Source organism: Trachypithecus francoisi, unplaced genomic scaffold, assembly GCF_009764315.1.
Source record: "Trachypithecus francoisi isolate TF-2019V2 unplaced genomic scaffold, Tfra_2.0 Lachesis_group16, whole genome shotgun sequence".
NCBI classification, from domain to species: domain Eukaryota; kingdom Metazoa; phylum Chordata; class Mammalia; order Primates; family Cercopithecidae; genus Trachypithecus; species Trachypithecus francoisi.
The window spans coordinates 87,331,492-87,355,897 of NW_022681461.1; the positions used below are offsets into that span (position 1 = coordinate 87,331,492).

Here is a 24,406-nt window from a genome sequence, read left to right on the forward strand (position 1 = left end):
AAAAAATCAAAGGCAAGATTGAGAACAAGAGCTGGAATACCTGGTGGTCCCTGGGCTCCCTGGTCGCCTTTTTCTCCCTTTGAGCCAGGAAGACCCCAGGATCCTTTCTCTCCTTTAACACCTGCAACAAAACACATACATGTTAAAAAAAAAAAAAATCGAAAATCACCTTCATTCCACATAAAACCTTTCTGAGACAGTTTTTCAAACCGAGCTCATTTAGCAAAGTCTACTCAAACAAAGCCCTCCTGAGAAATCAGCAAGTGTAAAATCATAAAGAGGGCAGAGGTAGATGCTTCAGACACATTCTCAACCTTGGAAAGCTCGGTCTACTGGGAGACAGACGCAGCTCACAGTAACGCAAGGCAAGATGAAATATGTGCTCTCACTGAGGTTCCAGCAGCGCATCCCGGGAGTGCAGCAGAGCCTGCAGCTAACCCTGGCTTGGACAGTGCAACGAATGAAGACAGAGGCTCAGCACCATGTCAATCTTCCAGACTCATCTCATCTAGGCCTGTGCAGCATGGGGGTGTGAGGGAAGGAGAGGGTTCTCCCAAGAGTGCCCGCACAGGACAACCAAGGGCGCTAAGTTTTCTACTTACAAAGTTGTGAATGCCCACCATGCAGTGTTGTACATCCCCACAGAACTAGTGAGAAACACCTTTTCTGCAGAACTGGCATTCCATCCCCACCTTTCCCCTCAACTCTTTATATGGGAGGGGGCACGGAAGAAAGCCTTTTGGGAGATCAGTGCTTGGGAAGGGAAGTGGTTCCCTTTCCCCACCTTGATGGGTAGGGTGGACGCTAGGTCTTTGAATTCCTCGTTCCCAAGAGGTGTGGCAGATCAACCCGCCAATGCTCTTGAGCCTAGAGATGGAGCCACAAAGTGTAGATGAGGGTAGGGGCTCAGGCTTTCTTAATGAAGGGGAGGGAATATGAGCATCACAGTCATGATGGTGTCAGCAGGGGGTCAGTAGGGAGCAGCAACTACATCTATTAAGGCCTCTCCAACCCTGGGAATGCTGTGTGAGACCAATGACCTGGGCAGTGGGGCCCATGGGGCCTCCTTCAACCACACTGAGCCCACAGACAGCAGTGCTCAGAAGAGCAGACAGCAAGTGCACAAGCACCGACTGGAGCAATAGTGGCTGCACACAGTAAGCAGGATGATTGCTCACTAGGAGCTATCACATCTAGAAAGATCTGTTCCCTCCCCCTCCTTCCAGGAGAGGCTCACAGGGTAGAGAAACAGTCGGAGATCTGAGAAAACAAATCTGGCTCTATCCCCTGTTCCCTAAAGTCCACCTTGCACCAGGGGAAAGGGGTGCCTTGAACTGAATCTAAGCATAGATTTTAGAAACAGGCTGGGCTTGGTAAGCAGAAGTGAAAGAAAAACCATGGGGTCAGATAACATCAGGGAGACCACCACCTGGTGGGCTGGGGTGACGCAGCCAAGTTGAAGGTGAATATTGAAGAAAAAAGACCTTCCCCTATTTAAACCCCAAGTGGCATGACAGGGTGTGTGGGACAGGCGCACCAGAGTGACTGCTCACCTTCAGGCCCCGTCCCCTGGCCTGTCCCTCTCTGATGTGCCATAGCAAACCTCCTGTATGTGGCTATGAACATGCTGACATTTACTAATGAAACCCTCTGAGGCAGCATTTCTCACACTTTGCTGTGCACACACCTCACCTGGGAGATGGTTAAAACACGGGTTCTGATACAGCAGATCTAGGGTGGGGCCTGAAGTTCTGCATTTCTAACAAGCTCCCAGGAGATGCTTACAAAGTTGCATGGACACTGAGGCAAGGGTCTCCTGAGCGACCACGGCCCTTCCCTGATCAGCTCTTGGTACACTGCACTTAATTGTTTTGAAAATAGTTTCACTTATCAGGTTCCAAGAGCCTAAGAGGCAGGAACAGTGCTTCCCAGGCTCTTGGAATCTGTCTCAGCCCAGTGTGGATCATACCAAGTAAGGAACAGGCATCAGTGAATGTTTTATGAACAAATGAACAATTGAAAGAACAGAGTGCTTGTTGCCAACTAGGAGGCTCAGCTAAGATAAGCAGAATAGACACATGTGTGACCAAACCAAAGAGAGGTGCACAGCCCCACAGCCTTGGCTCAGCTGCCACCCCCAACCCTACAGCATCCAGTTAGACTTTCCTGACCACCTAGTCTGCGCCCAGCACTGGGCAAAGAAAAACCACCTTCCCCAAGGAGATGGCCCAGAGAAACAAATGATGAAGAAGGGAGTGTATACCATGAAAGGTGATGAGCTCTGGACTCCCGGGATGAGCAGTATCAACCTGGAAAGAGAGGAAGTCCAGGTCAGGCATTGCAAGCTCTGCCGTGGTGTTTGCAGCCACTGTCCCGGGGGCATGTGACAAAAGAGGCAATGCCACAGAGCCAGGCCTTCCTTTGGCTCTGGAGTCCCCCAAAGCCCTGAATCCCCAGCAGTTCTCAATGTACAGACATCCCAGGCTTTCAGTTGGGAGACCCATGATGTAGTTGGGCTGGGGAGACAGAGCTGAGACCTACTGGCCAAAAAACTCAGTCGCAGGGAAGCCCAAAGCTTTAAGACAACAAATTGTGGCAGTGTTGGTTTGGCAAACTATGAGCATTCTTGTCTTCCTTTCTTATCACTTGGGATTGATTCATGTATGAGATCAAGCATCCGAGCAAGTGACATGCCCAGCCATGAAGCTGGGTCAGCCATTAGCTTAGCTATTGCACCTAATCAAAGATGAGCATCATGAGCAGGTAATTAGCAAAGGGGGTTATCATTAGATTGGGAGTGGCTATTCTGGACTCCTCATTAGGTTCCAGGGGTCTGGAGTCCAAGCTGTTCCAGATAACATTCCTTCCCAGTTTTCCCCAGATTCCTGCATTTCCTTCTCTGTTAAGACAAGGCCACTTGTAACCCGGCTTCTTCCCAGCTGATGTGTGGAATCAAAGTCATCCGCCTGGTGCCAAAATCCTTCTATGCTTAGGGTGGAGGGTCACAAGCTGCTCAGGGGCCACCAAGAAAAGATGGGAGTGGGGAGGAAATATTCCATTAAAAACATGTCTAAGTTAAGGATGAAGTTTGCAGCTCCAAGCTGTTATCTTACAGGCTATGCTGATAAAGTTTCTCCACTACAGACATGAGCTGTAAATGATTAGGGTGTTGGAAGGAGCTGAAACTAGAAGGGGTTCATGAAATGCTGACTGTAAGAGGAAGCATTTCTGTTTCAAAACGCCCCTTTTGAGAGTTGGACAAGAAATATCCATGACCCAGCTCCTATAGTATCTAGCCAGGAAATATGAAGTAAAAAATCTTACTAAAAATGCTTTGAGCCTATCTTTTCCTTCTTTTAGGCATCCCACAACCCCCAAAGACCATGGTTACTGCAAGAGTTCCTGGAGCAGGTCACGATTATTGCAGTAGCATTTTTATAGCACTCTAAAATTTGTCAAGTGCTGTTCTGTGGCTGGCTCATTTGAGGCCTGAAATCATGTTAGTTGGGTGGGGCTTCGGCACTAACTCACTGTGTGACCTGGAGCCAGCCCTTTGCTTCTCTGGGCTGTGGTCTCTCCTGTGTGATAAGGAGGTGGGATGCAGCAACTGCCCAGGAAGGTCACTCCAGCACTGATATTTTATGTTTCTCTTCAGGCCATGGCTATAAACACATACTGGGTTGCTGTTGTCTCCATGTAGAGCCTGGAGCCCCTTAGTCACCTGACATAGGTAGGTCCTGCCCTCTAGGCCAGAGTTCCCAGGCCCTGGGCTGCAGACTTGGATGCCTCAGTGCATAGACTTAGCCAGATGTCTGGGCAAATATGCAGCCAAACTGTGTCATTTTGTAGCCTCTGACCCAAGTCTTAGCATCACCTCCAACAGGGATCAATTACAAACTCACTTCAAAGAATATTTCTAAATTGTAATTTGCAAGCTCCTGAGAGCGGAGGCCACACCCATCTAGTTCACCCTTGTGTCCCCAGGGCCTACCTGGGATAGTACTTGGCACTGCATAAGTGCTCAATAAATATTTGTTGAATGAATGAGAGAATGATTATGTATGGTTCTGTGACTAATGCCTGTGCACAAGGCCCACCCTCCCCTCTGGGTTTTCTCACAGAAATCTGACTCTCTTCCTATGGGTAAAACATCAGGGACAGAGCGGCTCAATAGTTGGGGGGCCGGGCAAGTGCCTGACCCCCCAGAATCCCAGTGTCTGCACCTGTTGCCTGGTGGTTAGGAGACCTGACTTACGGTCCCAGCTCAGTCAAGTCCCGTGACCTTGGACAAGCCAGTGAGCTTCTCTGAGTCACAGTTCGTTTCCTTATTATAAAGTGGGAGAGAGAAGCCCTGTCTGTCAGTGTTGTGCGCTGTGCAGTGACGTGATCATTGGGAAAGGGCAGTATAGTTAGTTACAGATTTTAGCCCAAAGTTCCCAATGCAAAGACATGGGTTGGCATGGCTTGTTTTCTCATCTATGTTTTCTAAGGGGTCTATTTTTCCCAATTTTGTACTACTCCAAGCATGAAGCTAATGTGATTGCAATAGCAAAAGACACTGCTTTTTAGATTGTATGAAAAGAAGCACCTCACCATGTGTGCACCCTTAGAAGATCCAGTATATTTCATTGCCACAATCTGTTATCTAAAAGCTTCTAGTCACTTGAGGGTCTACACTTAGGGGACAGAAGACATCTGAGAGGACATTTGAGGATAGAAAGGGCCCAAGACAAAGACTGATTTTTTCTCTGAGTTGCTGTCTATGCCAAAGACTGCTCTTTAAGGCAGTGATTGCTACTTACTGGCATTTTGCAGTGTGGTCGGACGGGTATTGGGAAAATGGCCTGTGGGTAACGAGAACGAGAGAGGTCACCAGGACACCTGACTCCAGCTTAGACCAATCGGGAAGATCTTCCCACCCCATGCCAACTTACTCCTTTGATGTTAATCACAGCTCCAGGTGGCCCAGGGGGGCCTGGAGGGCCAGGTAAGCCAGGTGGGCCCTGAAGGAAGAAAAAAAGGCCATTCCATTAGTTCAGGCTGTTGTGAGTGCAGGGGCAGCTGCAGGACATTTCCTCCAGAGGAAGAAAAGGAGGGTCCGCTGAAGCCAACCAACTTCTCTCTCAGGTTGTCCAGGGAGCCACAGAGCACTTCTATGTCCCTGTCCTCACTGTATCTTCACAACAAACCACAGGGAGGACGGCAGGGCAACAAATATTGTCTCTGGTTAACACATGCAGCTAATGAGCCCCAGAGAGGGGAGGTGACCTGCTCAAGACCACACAGCGGAGCTTGCAGTGAGCTGAGATCCGGCCACTGCACTCCAGCCTGGGCGACAGAGCGAAACTCCGTCTCAAAAAAAAAAAAAAAAAAAAAAAAAAAAAAAAGACCACACAGCAGCTTACAGCAGAACTGAGATTGCAACTCAGATTCTGACTCCCAGTTGATACTGAGCCTAAGGCCTCCCTATCAGTGCATTCCCAGTATAGGGGTAGGAATGGACTGTGGGGGTCCCTCATGTGATATATTGCCAGAGGGAATGTGTCTCAGAAATGCAAGCATAAATGCAAAACTCTTGTTAGATAGCACAGTCATTTTCAAAGTGAGGCCAGCTTGGCCTTAATACCATGCAACAGTTTCTCCTCTAAGCCTAGATGCAGGAGCTTGCAGCAGGAGAGGTGCGGCTCTGAGGGCAGGCATGAAGAGTTTAGCCCATGTGGAAGGTGTATTGATGACTCTAAATGAAGGCATCAGTATCTGGTTTACCTTCCAGTTCCAGTGGGCTTGGTGAGTGAGAGTCAATCCCTAATGCTTCAGGAAAATAGTATTTCTGGATTTCTGGGCATACAAAGCAGAAGCAGTGTGGCACAAACAGAAGCAGCAATAGACTTAGAGCTGTGTTTACATCTTGGTTTGGGGATTATTAGCTGGGTCACCTTGGCTGGGTGCCTTGACTTCTATAGGCCCCAGTATCCTCTTATGTAAAACAAGACCCCTGCATAGTGTCTCATGCAATAGTTATCACCAAGACTAAATGAGAACCTCTCCTTAAAATCACTTTGCACGGTGTCTGGTACATAGCAGCTGCTGAATAAACATTGGCTTTTTTCTCCTAGACCAGGGTCTCTGCTGCTGCCCAGTGTTTGCCAACCTGGGAGGCCCCACCTAAGTAGCCGAGCTGCCTTTGATACTGACTTCCAGCACTCACTGAGCCCCTAGTGATGTGAGTGAACCCTGGGACTGTGTAAAGGAGGGGAGAGGTGACATTACTGTAGAATTAGAGGCCCTGGGATTTGGAACCACATTTTCTGAGCATGACCAGATCCCTTTCTCCCCTACTCCCTCTGAGTCCTACATAAGGAAGTCTACTCTCCACTGAGGTGTTTTAGGTGGCAGGACTCTCCTGAGAGGGAGCTGAAGGACAGGACTGGGTGGGAGGACCTTTGGCAGTGGCAGTGAAGGAATAAAAACAACATTCCTGAATATTCAGTCCACAGGCCCTGCTCTGTGGACCCCACACTCTCTCATCCTCTCTGGACACCAACCTCCGGCTCCATCCCCAGGATGACTCACCTGCATAATGACCCCTGGATCTCCTTTGGCACCCTTGAGGCCATTCAGTCCTGGGCGACCCTGAAACCCACAGCAGACACCTCAGTAAACCCGCCACCCACAGACCAGCCGGGCCCACGTGTCCTCCCACTCCAGCCTGTCCAATGAACGCTGATACCTACAGGTCGTCCGGGGAGGCCAAATTCTCCTTTATGTCCTGGTGGTCCTTTGGGCCCCTAGAGGCAAAACAAATGCCAGATTGGAAAAGAACAGAAAGTCCACTGATGATGTATCTCTTCCTAGAACACATTCTACTCTCGGTCTGCGCCTTTCCAACCCTGTAGCTGGGTCTGCTGTGTCTCCCAGAGGAATGACTGGTTTAAGCCTGGGGCACTCCAAGTTACTTTTCCTCCTACCATTAACATACATAACCATGCTCTGAAAAATGGCAAATAAAAACTGAGTTGGAACAGGGTCAGTATGTAAAGTACCTAGTCTGTATTACTCTTAGGGAAAGAAAAGCAAAGACAGATGGGGTTGACAGGGCACAGGCCACTTGGTTGGTATGTTCTAGTGCAACACTTCCTGATATGGTTTGCCTTTGTGTGCCCACCCAAATCTCATCTTGAATTGTAAATCCATAACCACCGCATGTCATGGGAGGGACCTGGTGGGAGGTCATTGAATCATGGAGGCAGTTTCCCCCCTGCTGTTCTCATGACAGTGTATGAGTTCTCCCTAGATCTGATGGTTTTATAAGTGTCTGGTGTTTCCCCTGCTGGCACTCATTCTCTCTCCTGCTGCCCTGTGAAGAGATGCCTCCCACCATGATTGTAAGTTTCCTGAGGCCTCCTAGCTATGTGGAACTATGAGTCAATTAAACCTCTTTTCTTTATAAATTATCCAGTCTCGGTATTTCTTCATAGCAGCGTGAAAATGGACTAATACACTTCCCAAACATCAATGTGCATTAAGAATCACCTGGATCTTGTTAAAAATGCAGATCCAGTATGTCTTGGGTAGGGCCTGAGGTTCTACAGTTCTAAGAAGCTCCCAAGTGATGTCAGTGATGCTGGTGCATGGTCTACACTTTGTGTAAGAGGACACCAGTGAATTTGAGGAGTTATAAGCTACACTGGTCACTAAGGCCACAGCTAGCCCATACAGCACCTTCATGCAAATTAGAAGAAGGTGCCACTTACTGCCTATGTTTGGCAAGCTGTGCTCAAGCTGGGCTTCAGTAGGAACCACTGCCATGGCATCTGCAGCAGCCTGCTGGCCCCCACCACTAACTATTCGTATTTTCCATAGTATTGGAGGTTAGTAGGTGGTTAACCAGTAGTTAACACAAGAATCTCTCAGTCTGTCTTAGCTACTTGACTTTGGGTGCCTACTCTTCCTGACTTTGGGGACCAAAGGCCTCAGAAGGTCTTTTGAAGAATTCACCTCAAAAGTTACAGGCCATTCTTCAAGGATACAAATCTGTTACAGAAATGTGAGGTCCTTTCTCCCCACAACTGAGATCCAACTTCAACCAAATAAATCTGTATACAATTCTCCAGCCCAAAACGTTTCAAATGTTCAGTGTTTCAAATATTCATTAGAGGCAGTGAGGTTCATTTGAGAAGAGACTGGACCTAGAGCCTGACAAACTGGCCTCAAATCCCCACTCTGCCACTTACAAGCTGTGTCACATGGGTAGATTACTTAACCTCTTTGAGCCTGAGTTTCCTCCTCTATAAAATGGGGATTCTGAGAGTCACTTCTTGGGGTTGTGAAGATGAAATGAGATGGCCTATGTGAAGCATCAATACAGTCTGACCCAGAGAGAATGTTCTACACAGGGAAGGAAGTTTAGGGTTCACCCTTGAAAGAAATGGGGAGAGCTGCTCAGAAGCCCAGATGGGTTATGGATTCCCAGAGCCATAAGGCCAGAAGGGCCCTAATACCATTTAGTACTAATTCAATCCCTTCAATGTGCAGATGGGAAAACAGGAGCCCAGAGAGAGAGGAGGGCTTGCACAAGGTCTCACAGCAAATGATTGGCATATTCACAACCAGAATCAAAAATCCCAGAAAGGTTTTGTGGGGTTCCCTTGAGGGTTTCCTGGGAAATTGGTCATCTTTAGCTAGCAAGTTCTGTGGTATAACTGCAAGTGCACCTCTCCTTCCTGGACACACAGCTAAACTACATTCTGAGGCCACAAGCATCTGAGTTTTGGCTTACGGAATGTGCCAGAAGTGATGTTTATTATCTTCCACAATCTCTTCCCCCTCCCCAACTTCAGCCTGCCAGCTTCTGTGCAACCTTGAATCCACAAGATGGCAGAGTCACAGAATGGAAGCATCCTGGGTCCCTGAGTCACTTCTTGGAGGAGAGATGCCAAGTTGAGAACAACCACAGTGGACTTTGCAAGAGCGAGAAATAAGCTGCTGTTGTGTTAAATCACCTAAAAGTGTATTTAATTGTACTTAGCCTTACCCTAGTATATGCACACTTTGCCACATCTTTGCATTTTCATAACTGGGATGACTAAATCTAACCAAATCAAAGTATGAAAAATGCTTCAAACCCCCGTCCAGATCCAGCTGAGAGATGTTCTGGCTTACCATTGGTCCTGGGGCTCCATGCATTCCAGGTTCACCCTAAAACAGGAAGAGATGTACTTGTCACTGTTTGGAACAGAAACAAAGATGGGAAGCTGGGGCAGATATGTGTCTGCAGGGTCTGGTGACATAATTACCTTTTTCCCCATCAGCCTTTCCAGAGGAATGTCCCCTGTCAGGATGGCACCTGGCTCTCCCTTCTCGCCCTACAATTCAGAAAACATCTTGATGAAGTCAGGACTCCTCCTTGCCACCTTGTCCAGAGAGTTTTGTACAGAGACTCCTCCTTGCCACCTTGTACAGAGTCCTGTCAGTCCTACAGCCATGATTTATTTACCTTGCCTTTGTCCTACTTGAAACCCCATTGCTCCAAAATTACCTCTTGCTAGAGTATTGCAACAGTTTCCTAAACGAATGAATGTTCTCTTAGCCATTCCCTCTCTGCGCCATCAGAGTTACTGTCCTAAGGCACAGGACAGTCCTGTCTTCCATGTCCCTTCAGGGCTCCCACTGATAACAGATTTGCATCCTCACTCTAAACCCTCCAGGATCCAGCCCCAGTGTAGTCTTGTCTATCTCCTGCCACATGGTGCCCTCAAGGAATCTCTGGCTCCCAATGTATTTGATAGCTTGCTTTCCTAGCAACTCAACCTGAGATCTGTTCCCACCAAGAATACTTATTCTTGTTAAAACACCTGAAATTAGGGAAGAGATGAAGGTATAAAAACTAGAGGCCTCTGTCAACATGGAGGCCTTGTGTCTCCATATGTAACATTGCATCCAAATTCTAAGCTCCTGTGCAAAGTTAGGCAAAGCTATCCCAGATATTGGGAAATGGGTGATGGGTAGATTGGTGGCAAGAACACAGGATCCTGCCCCCAATCCTGTCCTCAGCAGAGCCATCTACTACGCTAGAGGCTGCTGAGAAGATGCTTGTCCAGAGAACAAGGCCAGATGCGGAAACCTTCTATCTGACTCTGAGGCTTTGGCCCTAAACTTCAATGCTGGCCCCTGGGGAGCAGGGCTGAGCCACACAGAAGTCTCCTTTTAATGGGGCTGGGAGTAGCTAGGACAGTGGCATCAAAGCAAGCAGAGCAGCCTCTTTCTTCCATCCCCCTAAGCCCACACCTGGTATTTAGATCTTACCACTCCGCTGGTGAGGAAAGGTAGTCCTGAGCACGCCAGCAGGGAGAAGAAGCAAGCACAAAAGCATTAGAGGCAGAGTGAGAGAAAGCGTGTTTGGTACAATGGCCGGAGCAGAGCCGCCTGGCTGCCTGTGCCAGTCATTCAAGGTGGCAGGAGGTTAGGGCGTGGATGTCACATCTGTCCCTCCAGATCCATCTGACCTCACCACATAGGAAACAGAGTGTTTAAAGCAAGAGGAGCTCTTGCTTCACTGGGCCTCCTCCCCAGCCTGAGCTGGCGAGCCCTGGTCCATCCCCACAGGCCTGTGGCAGCAAAAGCATCCATCCCAAGACACATTCCCACGTGATGCCAAACCTTCAACCGGCATACCGAGCCCTCCAAGCCCTGGAGCAGTGGCCCACTAGATATTGGAGGCCCTCTCCTCCTTGGAGATCATTATATTATAGAACAGTGGGGGCAGAGAAGAACGAGAGGAGCTTAAGTTCCCCGCTCCCAGAGAGCACACCCACCCTCCTTGACTCCCCATGGCAGGCTCAGGGGGTTGCACAGCGCTCCCACTGGCTTTGCACAGAGCTCCATTCCAGCTGTAAACATGTGCTCTGTTAGCTCTTTGCATAGCTCTTCCTCATCTTATTTCTATATCCCTAGTGCCTAGCACAGGAAACTGCCTGGCACACGGCAGGGGTCAGTGGATGAAAGATGGATGAGTGTATACATGGACGGGTGAATACATTAATCTGTTTATGGACGTCACTCTCCCCCTTATCTATAAAAACCAACTGGAAAGTTAATTCTAAGAGGCAAACACAAAAGAATACAAGCACAACAATAGGTTTGGTACCCTGGAAGTTCTCAGGAAGTGTTCTGTGTGCTAAATATTTATTCCAGAGATTCTGGAGCAAGACTGTTGTTCAACTGCAGAATGCCCAACTTATAATTTATAAATATTAACATTTGTTCTATTCATTAATTATACATGCTTCTGCCCACAAGTGTATTCAGTACCATTTGTATACCAGGCCCCATATTAGTATTGGAGCTATGAAAAAGAAGCTGGCAGGATGCCTGTCCTCAGGCAGTGCATGTTCTAATGGGATGCCCAGCAGGTGATTAGACAAAGCACAGTATGTGTGAGAACAAAGGAGTGTTGGGTTAAGTTCTCTTTCCAAATTATGATAAAAATCAATTTCACTACCTACTTCGTATCTTCTTGTCTCATAAAGAACCTGGAGATTAAAAACGTTAACAGTGGGACAGTGACTGCTAATAAGGATGGGGTTTCTTTCTGGCATGATGAAAATGTTCTAGAATTATGGAGTGGTTCATGAGGTTGTACAACCTTATGAGCCAGCCAAAAATCACTGAATTGTATAATTCAAAGGGGTGAATTTTATGGTATGTGAATTTTATCTCAAAAAAGAGAAAAGTTAATAGCTATTTTCAGCCAACCTGAAATATTTAGCAAATTCCAGAGCCAGATACATGGGCCCCTCTTACCTGTTCTCCTTTTAGTCCTGGAAAGCCAGGCAAACCAGTGTCACCTTTTGGTCCTCTAGGGCCCTGGAAGGAATTGTTATATAGTATTTGGTTGTTTGTTAAGATTAAAATGCATAAATCAATCAGAAAAATATATATTTTTCCAAACAGTAGAATAAACACTGCCATCCCCCAGGCAGGTGGAAGTCAGGATTATCTATGACATTTTCTTAACCTTAAGTGGTCCAGACATTGTGGTCTGGTAGAAAGAAGATAGCACTGAGTGTTAAGAGGCCTTGGGGCTTCACACTTCTTTAAACATTGGTTTCCTCCAACTGGGTACTACTGACCTAGTCCATCATGTGGGCCTGCTGCCTCTGCTTGCCCCCTGCTCCTCCAGGCCACCTTGCAGCCTGCCTCCTCCACTATTCCCTTCCACGACTCCCACCCCTTCTCTGGATCCCCACTACCTATGAGATGGGACACAGGTACCTTAGCCTGGCAGCCCAGCCCATCCCAGCCAGGCATCAACATCTCATCTCCCACACCATCAGGTTACTCCTTTCCTGCAGCCTCTCTGCACTCCCCCATTGCCTCTGCACCAGCACTCATGCCATCCCCCCAGAGGAATGCCCACCCACCCCTCTGCAGAGCCAAATCCACACACGCAGCCAGAGGCAACCTCTTCTCAACTCCAACAGACACTGAATGCCTGTGACAATGACTCACACAGCCACATTTGCCTCAAAAAGGCATTTCAACACTTTCTTGCTATTTTAACTTTTCACAAGTTCCCGTCTTGTCTGGATGAAAGAGTGAATTACCCATTACGGCAGTGGCTTTCAACTCTTTGTTATTATTGTTTAGCAGTGAAACTCTTTTCTTTCCTTTTTTTCTGCCAAATAAAGTCTTAAATGAAAGCCTAATAGATACAAATATGTCCAGTGAAGCTTCCCTTATTGCAGGTCAGTGGCCTGGTATGTGCCTATTTGGCCCCCTCCTTACTCCCTGCAGTGGAGGTCCTGGACTCCCTCAGGAACACAGGACCACTCATTTAGAGGAGAATGTGCTCTGAAATGTGCCCCAGGTCTTGGAGCAGCCAAGCCAGGGCTGGAGCTCAGAGGTTTGGCCTTTGTTTCTGCTAACCAAGAGTCATGGTCACAGTCATGGTCATGGTCGCCACTCTCTCTTTTGTTTTTTAATGTCTAGTTAGCAGTATTTTTAGTGTTATCATATGATATGCACCTTTAGAAAATGTAAAAAGTTCAGAAAATCAGCCAGGCTTAGTGGCTCATGCTTGTAATCCCAGCACTTTGGGAGGCTGAGGCAGATGGATTGTTTGAGTTCAGGAGTTCCAGACCAGCCTGGGCAACATGGTAAATCCCCATGTCTATCAAAAATACAAAAAATTAGCCAGGCATGGTAGCACATGACTATAGTCCAAGCTGCTCGGGAGGCTGAGGTGGGAGGATCACTTGAACTTGGGGGGCAGAGGTTGCAGTGAGCCACTGCACTCCAGCCTGGATGACCAGAGTGAGGACCCGTCTCAAAATAAATAAATAAATAAATAAATAAAACATTCAGAAAATTATAAAGAAATAGAAAAGAAAAGGAGGCCACTGATCATTCCACCATCAAGAACAAATTTCTATTACATTTGTGATACATTTCCTTCATTCATCCAGAAGCAGTGCATGTCACGCATTGGCATTAGGCCTTTCAGAGCTGCAGTGCTTTGGAGAAATCACCCAGGTCCCACACTGAAGCCACGCATTACTTTTAGACAGGCTCAAACTTTTAGACAAAACTAATCTCTTTCCACACAGAAGCATGTTTTCACCTTCCATGGTGAAAGCCCCATAGTGGTGCACACAGATGATTACTTATTAGATGTCTAGTCCATAGTTCCCTCCTTTGCACCCCCTCCATCGCCATCATCCTATGTCTTTAGGGATTTATCTACTTGAAATACTTGAATTGTCCACTTTCATTCATAGCAAGCCAACTGCTGTTTCAGGTTTTGATTGGTCCTGGATAGAGAGAGAAAAGTAAAACCCAACCCTCCACAAGTTGTTCACAGGATGGTCAAGAAAAAAAAGACAAGGGCACAAATAATTGTTATTTAAGGCAGAAAAGAACCACAGGAGTGGTGACAATAAAGCCTTATGGGACTTAAAGAAGGGGACACTTCCAGGTGGGAGCACCAAGAAAAAGTTAACGAACAAGATGCCACTGGAGCTCAGTCATGCAGAGATGGAGGAAATGTCATTCCACGTGGAAGGAACAGAATGATCGCTGCCACGGGACACAGATAGAAGAGGGCAAGGGTCGTACTTACCGGAAATCCTGGCAGCCCAGGCAATCCGTCCGGCCCCTGTGACACGCCAAAGACAGAGCATGCTGGATTAGGAGCAGCATTTCCAGAGTCAGCAGGACCCCCACCCTCCCAGTCCCTTCCAAAGGCCTCAGCATGCTCCCACAGCTGGGAAGACAGATTGACACAGCATTAGGGATGAAGGGGCCCTGTGAGGGTCTGGATTTGCCAAGGGGAGGACAGCGACTGGAAAGAAAGCAAAGAAAAGAGAGGGGGGTGGAGGCATGGTAATGCAGGCAGACAAGGCCCAGGGACTGTGAGGACAGGGGTGCCCAATTTCTGGTTTTAGTCTGTCTGTGTTTTGCTTCAGTATCCACCCACCTAATACCCGAAACCTCTAATACCTTGGGGAAAACAAAGACCTCTTGGGAAGAAACTTTCACTTGTTATCTGGTTTGCTCTAGGGTTTCATTATTGAGGTATTTTGGACTCTTTGTTTTCATAGAAATCAAATGGATGCAGCACAGAGGAGACAGGAAGATGGCTCACAATGAGAGGTCACTCAGCAGGGGAGAAACCTGGTGCCAGAAGAGTCTGCAGATATTTGCAGGAATCTTGGGGCAGCACTAGATTTTCCCCTGGACCTGGATGAATGGGCTTCAGAGCAACCTCACGGGGATCTGCAGGAGAGGCTGGGACATCTGCATTGCACAGCTGTGAAGGTATAAACTTATCTCCACAATGACTTGCACAGAGCGTCACAGTGTGCTAAGCAGTTTCACATCCCTCATTTCTTACAAGGTGCCTCAAAGGCTGGAGAAGTGTCATCAGAGAAGAGAATCAGGGGCTCAGAGTGGTGTGTAGAGAAGATGGGGCTGGAACCCCAAGGCTCCCAAAGCCAGAGCTCCTTCCTTTCCCTGCTGCTGACCAGCAGATGCTGGGAGATGCAACGAGGATTTATTCTACAGGCTGTAGGAGGAAGCTTCCTTCGTCTTAGGGCCATTGTGCCATGAGTCAACTCTGCCAACATGCAGAAATAATGCATATTTCCGGTTTTTTGTTTGTTTTGAGACAGAGTCTCGCTGTCACACAGGCTGGGGTGCCGTTGTGCAATCTTGGCTCACTGCAACTCCCGCCTGCCAGGTTCAAGTGATTCTCGTGCCTCAGCCTCCCGAGTAGCTAGGATTACAGGCACACGCCACCATGCCCAGCTAATTGTTGTATTTTTAGTAGAGACAGGGTTTCAACATGTTGGCCAGGCTGGTCTCAAACTCCTGATCTCATGATCTGCCTTCCTCAGCCTCCCAAAGTGCTGGGATTACAGGCGTGAGCCACCACGTCTGGCCAAAAATAATGTATATTTCTTATATACATTATAGCCCCATTTTAGAGATCTGGAAATTAACACACAGATAATTTCCAGATTTCTAAAATGGGGCTATAAAGACTAGAATGAGTCCATTTCCTCCTCACGCTCCAGTTTCCCTTGAGCACAAGGTAAGATGTCTCCAGGCTCTTCCTATTCTGTGAAATAAGATAATGTAAATAAAAGAAGGCCAAAAGTGTGCAACAGACATCGTTTGTTTGTTACTTGGCATTCTCTGCTTTCCAGGACACATATTTCTGGTGCACAGGACTGGAAGCTTCCACTGCTTTGGACACAACTTTCCACACGATCAAATTAATGTGAAAGCAACTTTTCAAAAAGTGCAGCTTTCTTTCCATTCTATTTGATATATCCTAGCTCTATGCTTCAGGAGCTAAAGGGATTCCAGAGCAACCCGACTTTGTTTCAACAGGGGTGTCTGGGTAAAAGCCACATTCTGGGGCAGCTGTAGATACCAACCGGAGGCCCCACCAGCTCAGGAATGTCCGAGAAATTCATGAATCCATGGGTGGTATTGATCAAGGACTGAAAAGAGAAAAATCAGACAATGAGGACAAAGGATGGCATGTGTTCTGCCTTGTTCCTGGCAACAAAGCTTTAATTAAAGTCACCCAGCATAGCAGAACACCGCAGACACTGAGAACGCCCTCAGCCCACTGCCAAACACAGCTCTCCCTCCCCCTTCTTATAAAACAGCTCTGAGCCGCCTTCGCACTTTCCTCCTTTACTTAATTTTTAAATCACACAATATCCGAATGTCTTCTCTTTTTAGAATTTAAACATATACATATTACATGCACCCACAGAAAACACAGTGTTGGGGTGTGTGTGTTTGTCCATGTGGTTATTTTACATAAATGGCATCAGGCTGTATTACTCCTCAACTTGCTTTTTTCACTCAGCCATATTGTGTGGAGATCTTTCCATGTGGAATTTTGGAATATGGATATTTTTAGCTTTAAAAGACTGCCAAAGAGCCATCCAAAGGGGCCAATTTACACTTCCACCAGAAGTACACGAGATTACCTTTTTCCCCACACGCTTACACATATTTGATTTTTAAAAATCATGTTTTTTTTTTTCCTTCTAACTTTAGTCATCCTTTTTCCAGTTATTTGGGGCTTGTCTTTCTGTGGTCTACCAGCATGATGTTATTTCTCTCTGAAGGGCCAGGATTTTTCATGATGTGATGTCTTAATATCAAAAGGACACGATCTGGTCCCAGCCCACATTCCAGCCTTCTCTCCAATTTCCATCATTCTCCACACATGCCCATGCACACTATCCCCTGCCAGTCAGCTCCCTGGGCCTGGAGCACACACCACATTGTCCTTACTCTCTGCTTTGGCTCAGGGCGTCCCTGCCACTAGAACTTTGGAAGTTCTGTCCTCCATGCCTACCTGGTAAACTCCTTCTCAGCTTTCCAGTCCCTGCTCAAAGATACTTCCTCCAGGGAGTCTTCCTTGATTCCTCATATCCCAAACAGTCTTTTCTCCCTTGTTCCCGTCTTTATGTTCCTTTGCCTCTCAGTTACAGCTCTGTTACAGCCTTTCTCCTGACTTCACTGGAGGCTCCTTGAAGGTAGGAACCCTGTCTTACTTATCTGTATTTTTAATTTTTTTAATTAGAAACTTTTTAAATATCAGAGACAGGGTCTTGCTATGTTGCCCAGGCTGGTCTCGAGCTCTTGGGCTCAAGCAGTCCTCCTGCCTCAGTCTCTCAAAGTGCTGAGATTACAGGTGTGAGCCACTGCGCCTGGCCTTACTTATCTTTACACCCACAGAGCCTAGCATGGACCTGATGCAGAGTGCATGCTCATGAGTGCTTATGCCAGAGTATTTAATATAGGAATAGATAATTCAATGACATCCAACATTTCATCCAACAAACACTGATTAAACCAGCACTATGAGGCCAGTGGTGGGGATACAGAGAAGAAAAAAAAACCCCAGAGGGCAGGTGGAGGAGTCAGACATGTAAATAGGCCATTGCTGTACCATGATGGGGGTTTGAAGGATGAGGTTACTGCCTTCCTTGTTGAGGAGAGTTGGGAAGAAGATGCTTTCCTCCATTTGTGTGGACATCTTCCCATGTGGGATTTTGGAGAATGGGTATTTTTAGCTTTAGTTTTAGCAGACTATCAAAGAGCCATCTAAAGGTAGCACACAAAGATGTTTCCTGTGACATGAAGGATGTAATCCTTGGCTTCTCTTGGCTTCTGTACCCTCTCTGTGGCGAGGTGGAGGGACCTTCCTGATGGGCAGTTTGCGAAGCACCAAGGGGCATGCCCAGCTCAGCCACACTTCTTTCCTTCAGATCTCCCTGCCTCTGGGAAGCACATCCATCAGCCCATGGATAAGTCCATCTGATTGGCAGGAACATGTGGCTCTCCCACGGGGTGAAGTCCCTCCACCTAACCTCCATCAGTCATCAAGGCGGTATCTGGGCCTACCTCCTCATCTTTGGCTTTATTTCTCAATGTGCTCTGCCCTTGGCTGGGGAAGGCATGCACTGCTTATCTGGGGCTTTTTCAAGACCCCAACATCTCTAATACTCCTAGCCTGTCTTTTCAATTGACCCCAAATGCTAATCAGAAGAGACAAATCTGGAAGCACCATGTGAGAGAACAGTAGAACTGGGGGAGGAACAGACAGGCGCTGGCAGGTGGAAGTTCTAACACCAGGCACTGGCTACATGCCCCCTGCATAGCCAGCAGCTCTGAAGTCATGGACAAACTTCTTTTCCCTTTGGAAAAGTTGGAAAATATGTAGACAAGCTCTGACCTGGATGATACTCACACTAGACAAGACCTCGATGCGCCCAGGTGGTCCTCTCGGCCCAGGGGGTCCCACAATACTGGCTCCATCCATCCCCCTTTCTCCCTGTCAAAGCAGCAAGAAGTGAGAAAAAATTCATTGTACAGGGATGACGCTCCTAGAACCTGGCGGGAAAGCCTTCCCACCCCCACCTCCGTGATCTCTGTGATCTCACCTTGGGTCCCTGGTCTCCTTTCTCTCCTTTGGGACCCTGGAAAAATAAACAAACATAAATATTCTTCTAGTCACTTTGCTCACCTCCATCTAGCCTCTCATCTCGCTATCTCCCCCTAAGTTTTTATGTTTATTTGTCCCAGGCAATGGGAACCAAGGATAAGCGAAAAATACCCCTTCTGGAGTCAGAAGGAAGCAACACCCCACAGAGTGAGAGAATCAGAGGCCTTCTCCCAGCACTAGGTGAGGGTCCTCTTGACCCTGAATCTTAGGGCCCTCTGCCTCTGGGGAATGAGGGAGGTCTGCTCATTCAGTCATGGGAGGGGCCATGCTGTTCCCTCCTAGACTAAAAGGCTCAGCTCTGGGTCCCATTTAACAAAGAGAATGAAATCCAGGGGATTGGTCCTCCTGAGAGCCCGCATCACATCATGGTAGGAGATGGACAACACCTGCCAGGGGCTGGCAGCAGTAGGGAGGGGCACTCGTCAGGAGCACAGGGCTTTGACCTGGGGCAAAGTGTGTGCATTGAATGGGGCAAACGGAAGGAGGAATAAGTGGAGATGCTTAGTGGTAAGAGACTGAAGTGGGAGAGGGAGAGAGAGAAACAGATGAAGAGAGATAAAAACGATTTTCACGTTCTCTTTCCATATCATGTTTTCTGCAAAACGTCTACGCTGCTCCTCAAAGACACAAGCTATAAAGAGCATCTCATTTCCCTATTGCACAGCTGGGGGCCGGAGGCATAGAGAAGGTGAGTTATTGAAAGTGGCGCGGTGGCTCAAGCCTGTAATCCCAGCACTTTGGGAGGCCGAGACGGGTGGATCACGAGGTCAGGAGATCGAGACCATCCTGGCTAACATGGTGAAACCCCGTCTCTACTAAAAATACAAAAACTAGCCGGGCGAGGTGGCAGGCGCCTGTAGTCCCAGCTACTAGGGAGGCTGAGGCAGGAGAATGGCGTAAACCCAGGAGGCGGAGCTTGCAGTGAGCTGAGATCCGGCCACTGCACTCCTGTCCGGGCGACAGAGCGAGACTCCGCCTCAAAAAAAAAAAAAAAAAAGAAAGTGGCAGAGCCAGGATGCAGCCCACAGCTTCCTCACTGTAGCGTGACAGTGTGATAACCCTCATAATGAAGATTCCAGAGGTGACCTACGATTGCAGCCTTTGGTCTGGAGAGTTTAGGTTCACTCAATAGCTGGGTGCTTCCAGAGCCTTCGGTATCCTGGGGAAGGAGCAAGAATGAGAATTTCAGATCCAGTTCCTGAGCACCTACTTGTGCCAGGTGTAGTATTGGAAGCTGGCAGCTCACAGGGGAATCCGCACAGCCTCTGCCCTGAGACCAGGGTTTAGCTAGCTGGTCTTTCCAGGAGCCCTTAGTACACATCATTTTTTTAGCCACAGAAAAGGGGAAAAGTACCTCGAATCCAAGTCCCGTTGTGCATCCAGGGCCTGGGGGCCCAGGGGGTCCAGGAGGCCCTGGGGGTCCCATGACCCCAGGGGGGCCAGCTTGTCCCTTTTTCCCCGGGGGTCCAGGTAAGCCTCTGTTGCCAGGGTCACCCTGTAGGAAAGAGGGCAGGCTGATTATCCAGCCCTGGGTTCACTCATGGAAGGAACAACACGCATGCCTGAATCAGAAAATCACTCTTTGAAGTTAATTAGGTTGATGAATTCTCCGATCGGTACTGCTTAATGGTACAGAAACAGCTGTCTTGTTAATTGACATTTCACTTGGAGATAAGCTGATGCACTCATCTGAATGCATTTGGAGGGAGGGGCGAGGAAGGAGAAAACATCGAAGGGTGTTTACTCCCCACCATCCCCAGCTGTTCTGCCTTCTCTGAGCAATTCCTTTGAGATGTGTTCCTCTCTGTTCCCTGACATTTATATGTTCAATATTCCAGACCAGCAGTCCAATTATAGTAAACTCAAAGAAAAGGAAGGAGGGAGAAGAAAGCTGTTTTTTTTGTTTTTTTTTTTTTTTACCTTTTCACCAACTGAGCCATTAGGCCCTCTTGCTCCCTGAAAAAAACAAAAACAAAAACAAGGACCAATTAATGCATATCTCATTGGGTATGTTCTGAAGTCAATGCACGATTATGGGCTCTTAGGTAATGGGATATTAAAATAGGACTCTTTCTGTCTCAGACTTTTGGTGTCTCCAAACCAAATACATTACAACAGGGGCCAGTCTGTTGGGCAGGTCGTGCTGAAAGCTTGTGAAACCCACTTTTCAACCATCAGCTCATCACCTACCTCAAGAGTAAACCAGAGAAGTTAAAGATTAACGAGGGAGAGATCATAGAAGACTTCGCTTGGAGAGCTCCCAGCGGACTGGGGTGGCCCCCTTCCCATGACGAGGTAGAGGGTACTTCACCCACTCTAAAGCGAGGGAAGGGGCTTCAAGATCTGAAATGTATCCCCTAGATTTTTGGAAATATGGGGGATGATGACTGGCTGTCTTCTGGAAAGAACTAAAGACCCAAAGCTGGCTGAAGTAGTCCCCAGAAGACGGAATCAGGGAGGAGGTTGCATTAGAGCAGATTGCATGGCCACGCCCAGTGGGGACCACACTACAGTTTCCCAGGGGTTAGATGCAGATCTCACAGAAATGAGTCTGCTGCGAGCTCCAAGAAGAGGGGAGGACCAAAGGGCATGGGTGGTCAGGAGTGGTCAGCTACGGGGACACTGGCCTACATCAGAGGACTGCGGTAGGGGGGCCCCAGATGGAGAATCTCTGAGAAAACCACAAATTCAGCTGCAAGAGATGAAGTCAGCAATTGCATGGCCACACAGGAGATCCTGAGAGCAATGCTGATGTACCAGCCATCAAAGACTATGTCTTTCCCCCCAGTCATTTTTGTTTCTGGGCTACAGTCTCCTTCTTGCATATGATTACATATCAAATCCATGGAAATGAGAGAATGGATAGTTCTAAAATAGCCATGCTCAAAAATAAGATGGGGAGTGGCATTAGATCCAAAATAGAAATGCCAAAGGGAAAACAGGGAAGTTGAAGACAGGGGCCTCCGCCATCAAGAGAAACCAAAGGGAGAAAAGTCTGCTGCAAAGCCGTGATGGAAGTCAGGTGCATGATGTGGCCCCTGGGCCCCAGAAGGGAGACAGGCGGAAATTCTGCAGGAAGCTAGCTGTCCAGCCCTGCCCATCTCCCCTCCCCTCCCACCCTCACTCCTGCCAAGGAGAAAATATGGGTACCTTAATTTCAGAAAAATAAGAGTTGCTTATTGGGCCAAAGACATAGGGCAGAGCACCAGATGACTAGGAAACTCTGTGAGGTCCAGGAGTACCCTACACACGGAAGATGAGCCACTGAGGTGCCCTGCTTGATGGCACATCTTATTCCTTCCACCCCCTTCCTGAACCCTGCATGTCTCAGAAGGGGCTACTGCCCACCTCCCAATAGTCTGCACCAACAGAGGCAGAACACAGGCTCAGGCAGGATCCCAATTTCAGAAGTAAACACACAAGAGAGAAACACAACATCTGAGGCAAGGCAACACTGTGAGAAACAACTAATTCAACTATAGAATTACATCCAAGGAAACAGAGTTAAGAAAACAATCCAATAGGACATTGAGTGTAAGACATATGTTCTCACAGAGAAAAGGGAGGATAACGTAGCCATGAAACAAAGACATACCATTATGAAATAAAAACAGTGGTTATGAAAAAGAACCAATTAGAGATCTTTAGAAAACTGTCAAAATGCAGAACTCTGCAGAAGGACTGCATAACAGAATAGACCCACCTGAAGAGAGAATTAATACAGAAATCAGTCTACAGAATTCTCCCAGAAAGCAACATGAGAGGGTAAAAAGACCTAGACAGAATGACAAAGTAGTAAGAGAGACGGAAGCCACAATTGGAAGTTCCAACATTGGTTTAATTGGAGTGGCAGAGGAGAGAATAAACAGATAGAAGGAATGCAGTGTTTAAATTTTCTGAAAAAACACAGAAGTCTCCAGGTTAAAAGGCACCCCCCAAACCCCACCCCCCCAAAAAAAGTCCATAGAGTACCAAGAAGGATAAATGAAATAATACATTTAAAAAATAATTCACATTGGCCGGGCGCAGTGGCTCAGGCCTGTAATCCCAGCACTTTGGGAGGTTGAGGCGGGTGGATCACAAGGTCAGGAGTTTGAGACCAGCCTGGCCAACATGGTGAAACCCCGTCTCTACTAAAAATACAAAAATTAGCTGGGTGTGGTGGTGTGCGTCTGTAATCCCAGGTACTCAGGAGGCTGAGGCAGGAGAATCGTTTGAACCTGGGAGAAGGAGGTTGTAGGGAGCCAAGATCGCACCACTGCGTGACTTTGTCTCAAAATAATAATAATAATGATAATAAATAAATATAAATAAATAAATAAAGATAAGAATCCACATTTAGTAACAACGCAGAGGAATTTTTAAACACCAAGAACAAAGAAAAATAAATTCCCAAATTTGCCAAAGAGAAAAATCAGATGACCTCCAATAGAGTGAGACTCAGAGTGAATCTGACTTTGTGTTGGCAACACTGGATGCTGGAAGATGATGGTGATCATCTTCAAATCATCACGGGCAAATGACTTTCAACTCAGAATTCTATACTCAACCAAGTGAGAAGAAAGTAAAAACATTAAAAAAAATCCAGGGTCTCAGAAAATTTGCCATCTACAGACAGTCTGTGAAAATATGACTGGAGGACCTACTCTAACAAAAATAATTAAAGAGGAAATAGGACACAGGAAGCAATGAAAACTATATTCATATATTACTTTTATAATTAAAATTTAATTTTAATAAATGCTTGAAGTAGAGTTGCTCTGTCGCTCACCTACCAGCCCTAAGGCACTTCCACAAAGTCCCATGGCTCTGCCACGGCACAGAAAAAAAGGGACTAAAGCAATCTGCAGGTTCCTTCCAGTTCTGAATCTTTGGGACTCTAGTTGAGTATGAGCCTAAGCAAAACTCTCAGGGTAGATGAGAAAGATGAGGCCATGGTGTGTCCAGCAAAACTGCCTGCACACAACAGGCAACACCACGCAACAATCTCCCCCTTTCTCCTTCACAGACATGGGTCCATGCTGTTTGCTTGGTAGCTGTGATAACCTTCCTCAGGGAACTGGCTGCTCCCATGGGTGAGGTTCGTGGATTTGCTAGGTGAGGGCTTCTGCCTGATGCTGGAGGAAGACAAATGCCTCACGTCTGGGGGCATGCGGGGGGCAAGGGAAAGGTCCCATCTCTTGCAGTGTTTTCCTATTGCGACACACTACCCAGTTCTTGGCCTAGGAATGGGGATCACAGGGGCTGAGGGTGGGCTGGGCTTCCAGGTGAGGCACCAAGCTCTGGAGGCAGGCTCTGAGGCTGGAGTGGCAAGGAATTTCTGCAATCAAAGCCCTCCATAAGGTCTCCCAGGGCAGCCTCATAGAACCTTGGTGCCTCTCTTGCAAAGGAGCCAACAGGGACACTCTGGCCATTCTGGGGAGGTGGGAGGAGAAGGTGTGCTAGGTGAAGGAAGTGACAGTGACTGGGCTCTGTCACCTCCCTGCTGGCCAGCCTCACCAGGGGGAAACTAAGCGTGGCCTTCCACCTGCAGTGGAAACATGACTGCAATAACTGGATGCCCATTTTACTGCCTAACCCAGAGGCTGCAGTTGCTATGTCTGCTTCTCTTGGCTTGTTGCTGGCTGCCCATTGCAATCTGTCTTCAATGAAAGTGACAATCTTGTGCGTCTTTTCAGTAACAAGTCAAACTACCATCAGGATTGTTGTGAAACAGAAACTAAAATAGCCTCCCTCTAAAAACCTTGTAGCTGCGTTGCCAGCTGATCTTGTTACAGAAAATTATGTCCATAAAGTGAAAAACTGAATTGTTTCAGTTGCCTTCCTCATTCCTTTCCAATCAAGAGTGCATCTTATAGAGTTTCAAAGGAA

The 24,406-nt window shown here is 47.4% G+C and overlaps 1 protein-coding gene across 5 annotated transcripts in view; it reads right to left on the reverse strand.

Annotated features, from left to right (window-relative positions):
• The window catches only part of COL15A1 (collagen type XV alpha 1 chain), a 131,075-nt gene that overhangs the window by 16,623 nt on the left and 90,046 nt on the right, over positions 1 to 24,406 (reverse strand). For all 5 annotated transcript variants that reach the window (XR_004443649.1, XM_033237989.1, XM_033237990.1 and 2 more), the window contains 16 exons: positions 20,456 to 20,491; positions 19,890 to 20,030; positions 19,626 to 19,694; positions 18,474 to 18,509; positions 18,281 to 18,364; positions 15,942 to 16,007; positions 14,120 to 14,155; positions 11,803 to 11,865; positions 9,297 to 9,365; positions 9,163 to 9,198; positions 6,735 to 6,788; positions 6,574 to 6,633; positions 4,935 to 5,003; positions 4,803 to 4,844; positions 2,264 to 2,309; positions 41 to 121 (listed from right to left, as the gene is read on the reverse strand). Coding sequence is in view for 4 of the 5 variants with exons in the window: in XM_033237989.1 (XP_033093880.1) it covers positions 41 to 121; positions 2,264 to 2,309; positions 4,803 to 4,844; positions 4,935 to 5,003; positions 6,574 to 6,633; positions 6,735 to 6,788; positions 9,163 to 9,198; positions 9,297 to 9,365; positions 11,803 to 11,865; positions 14,120 to 14,155; positions 15,942 to 16,007; positions 18,281 to 18,364; positions 18,474 to 18,509; positions 19,626 to 19,694; positions 19,890 to 20,030; positions 20,456 to 20,491 (988 nt within the window). In the remaining variant the exon portion in view is untranslated. The remainder of the gene's footprint in view (positions 1 to 40; positions 122 to 2,263; positions 2,310 to 4,802; positions 4,845 to 4,934; positions 5,004 to 6,573; positions 6,634 to 6,734; positions 6,789 to 9,162; positions 9,199 to 9,296; positions 9,366 to 11,802; positions 11,866 to 14,119; positions 14,156 to 15,941; positions 16,008 to 18,280; positions 18,365 to 18,473; positions 18,510 to 19,625; positions 19,695 to 19,889; positions 20,031 to 20,455; positions 20,492 to 24,406) is intronic.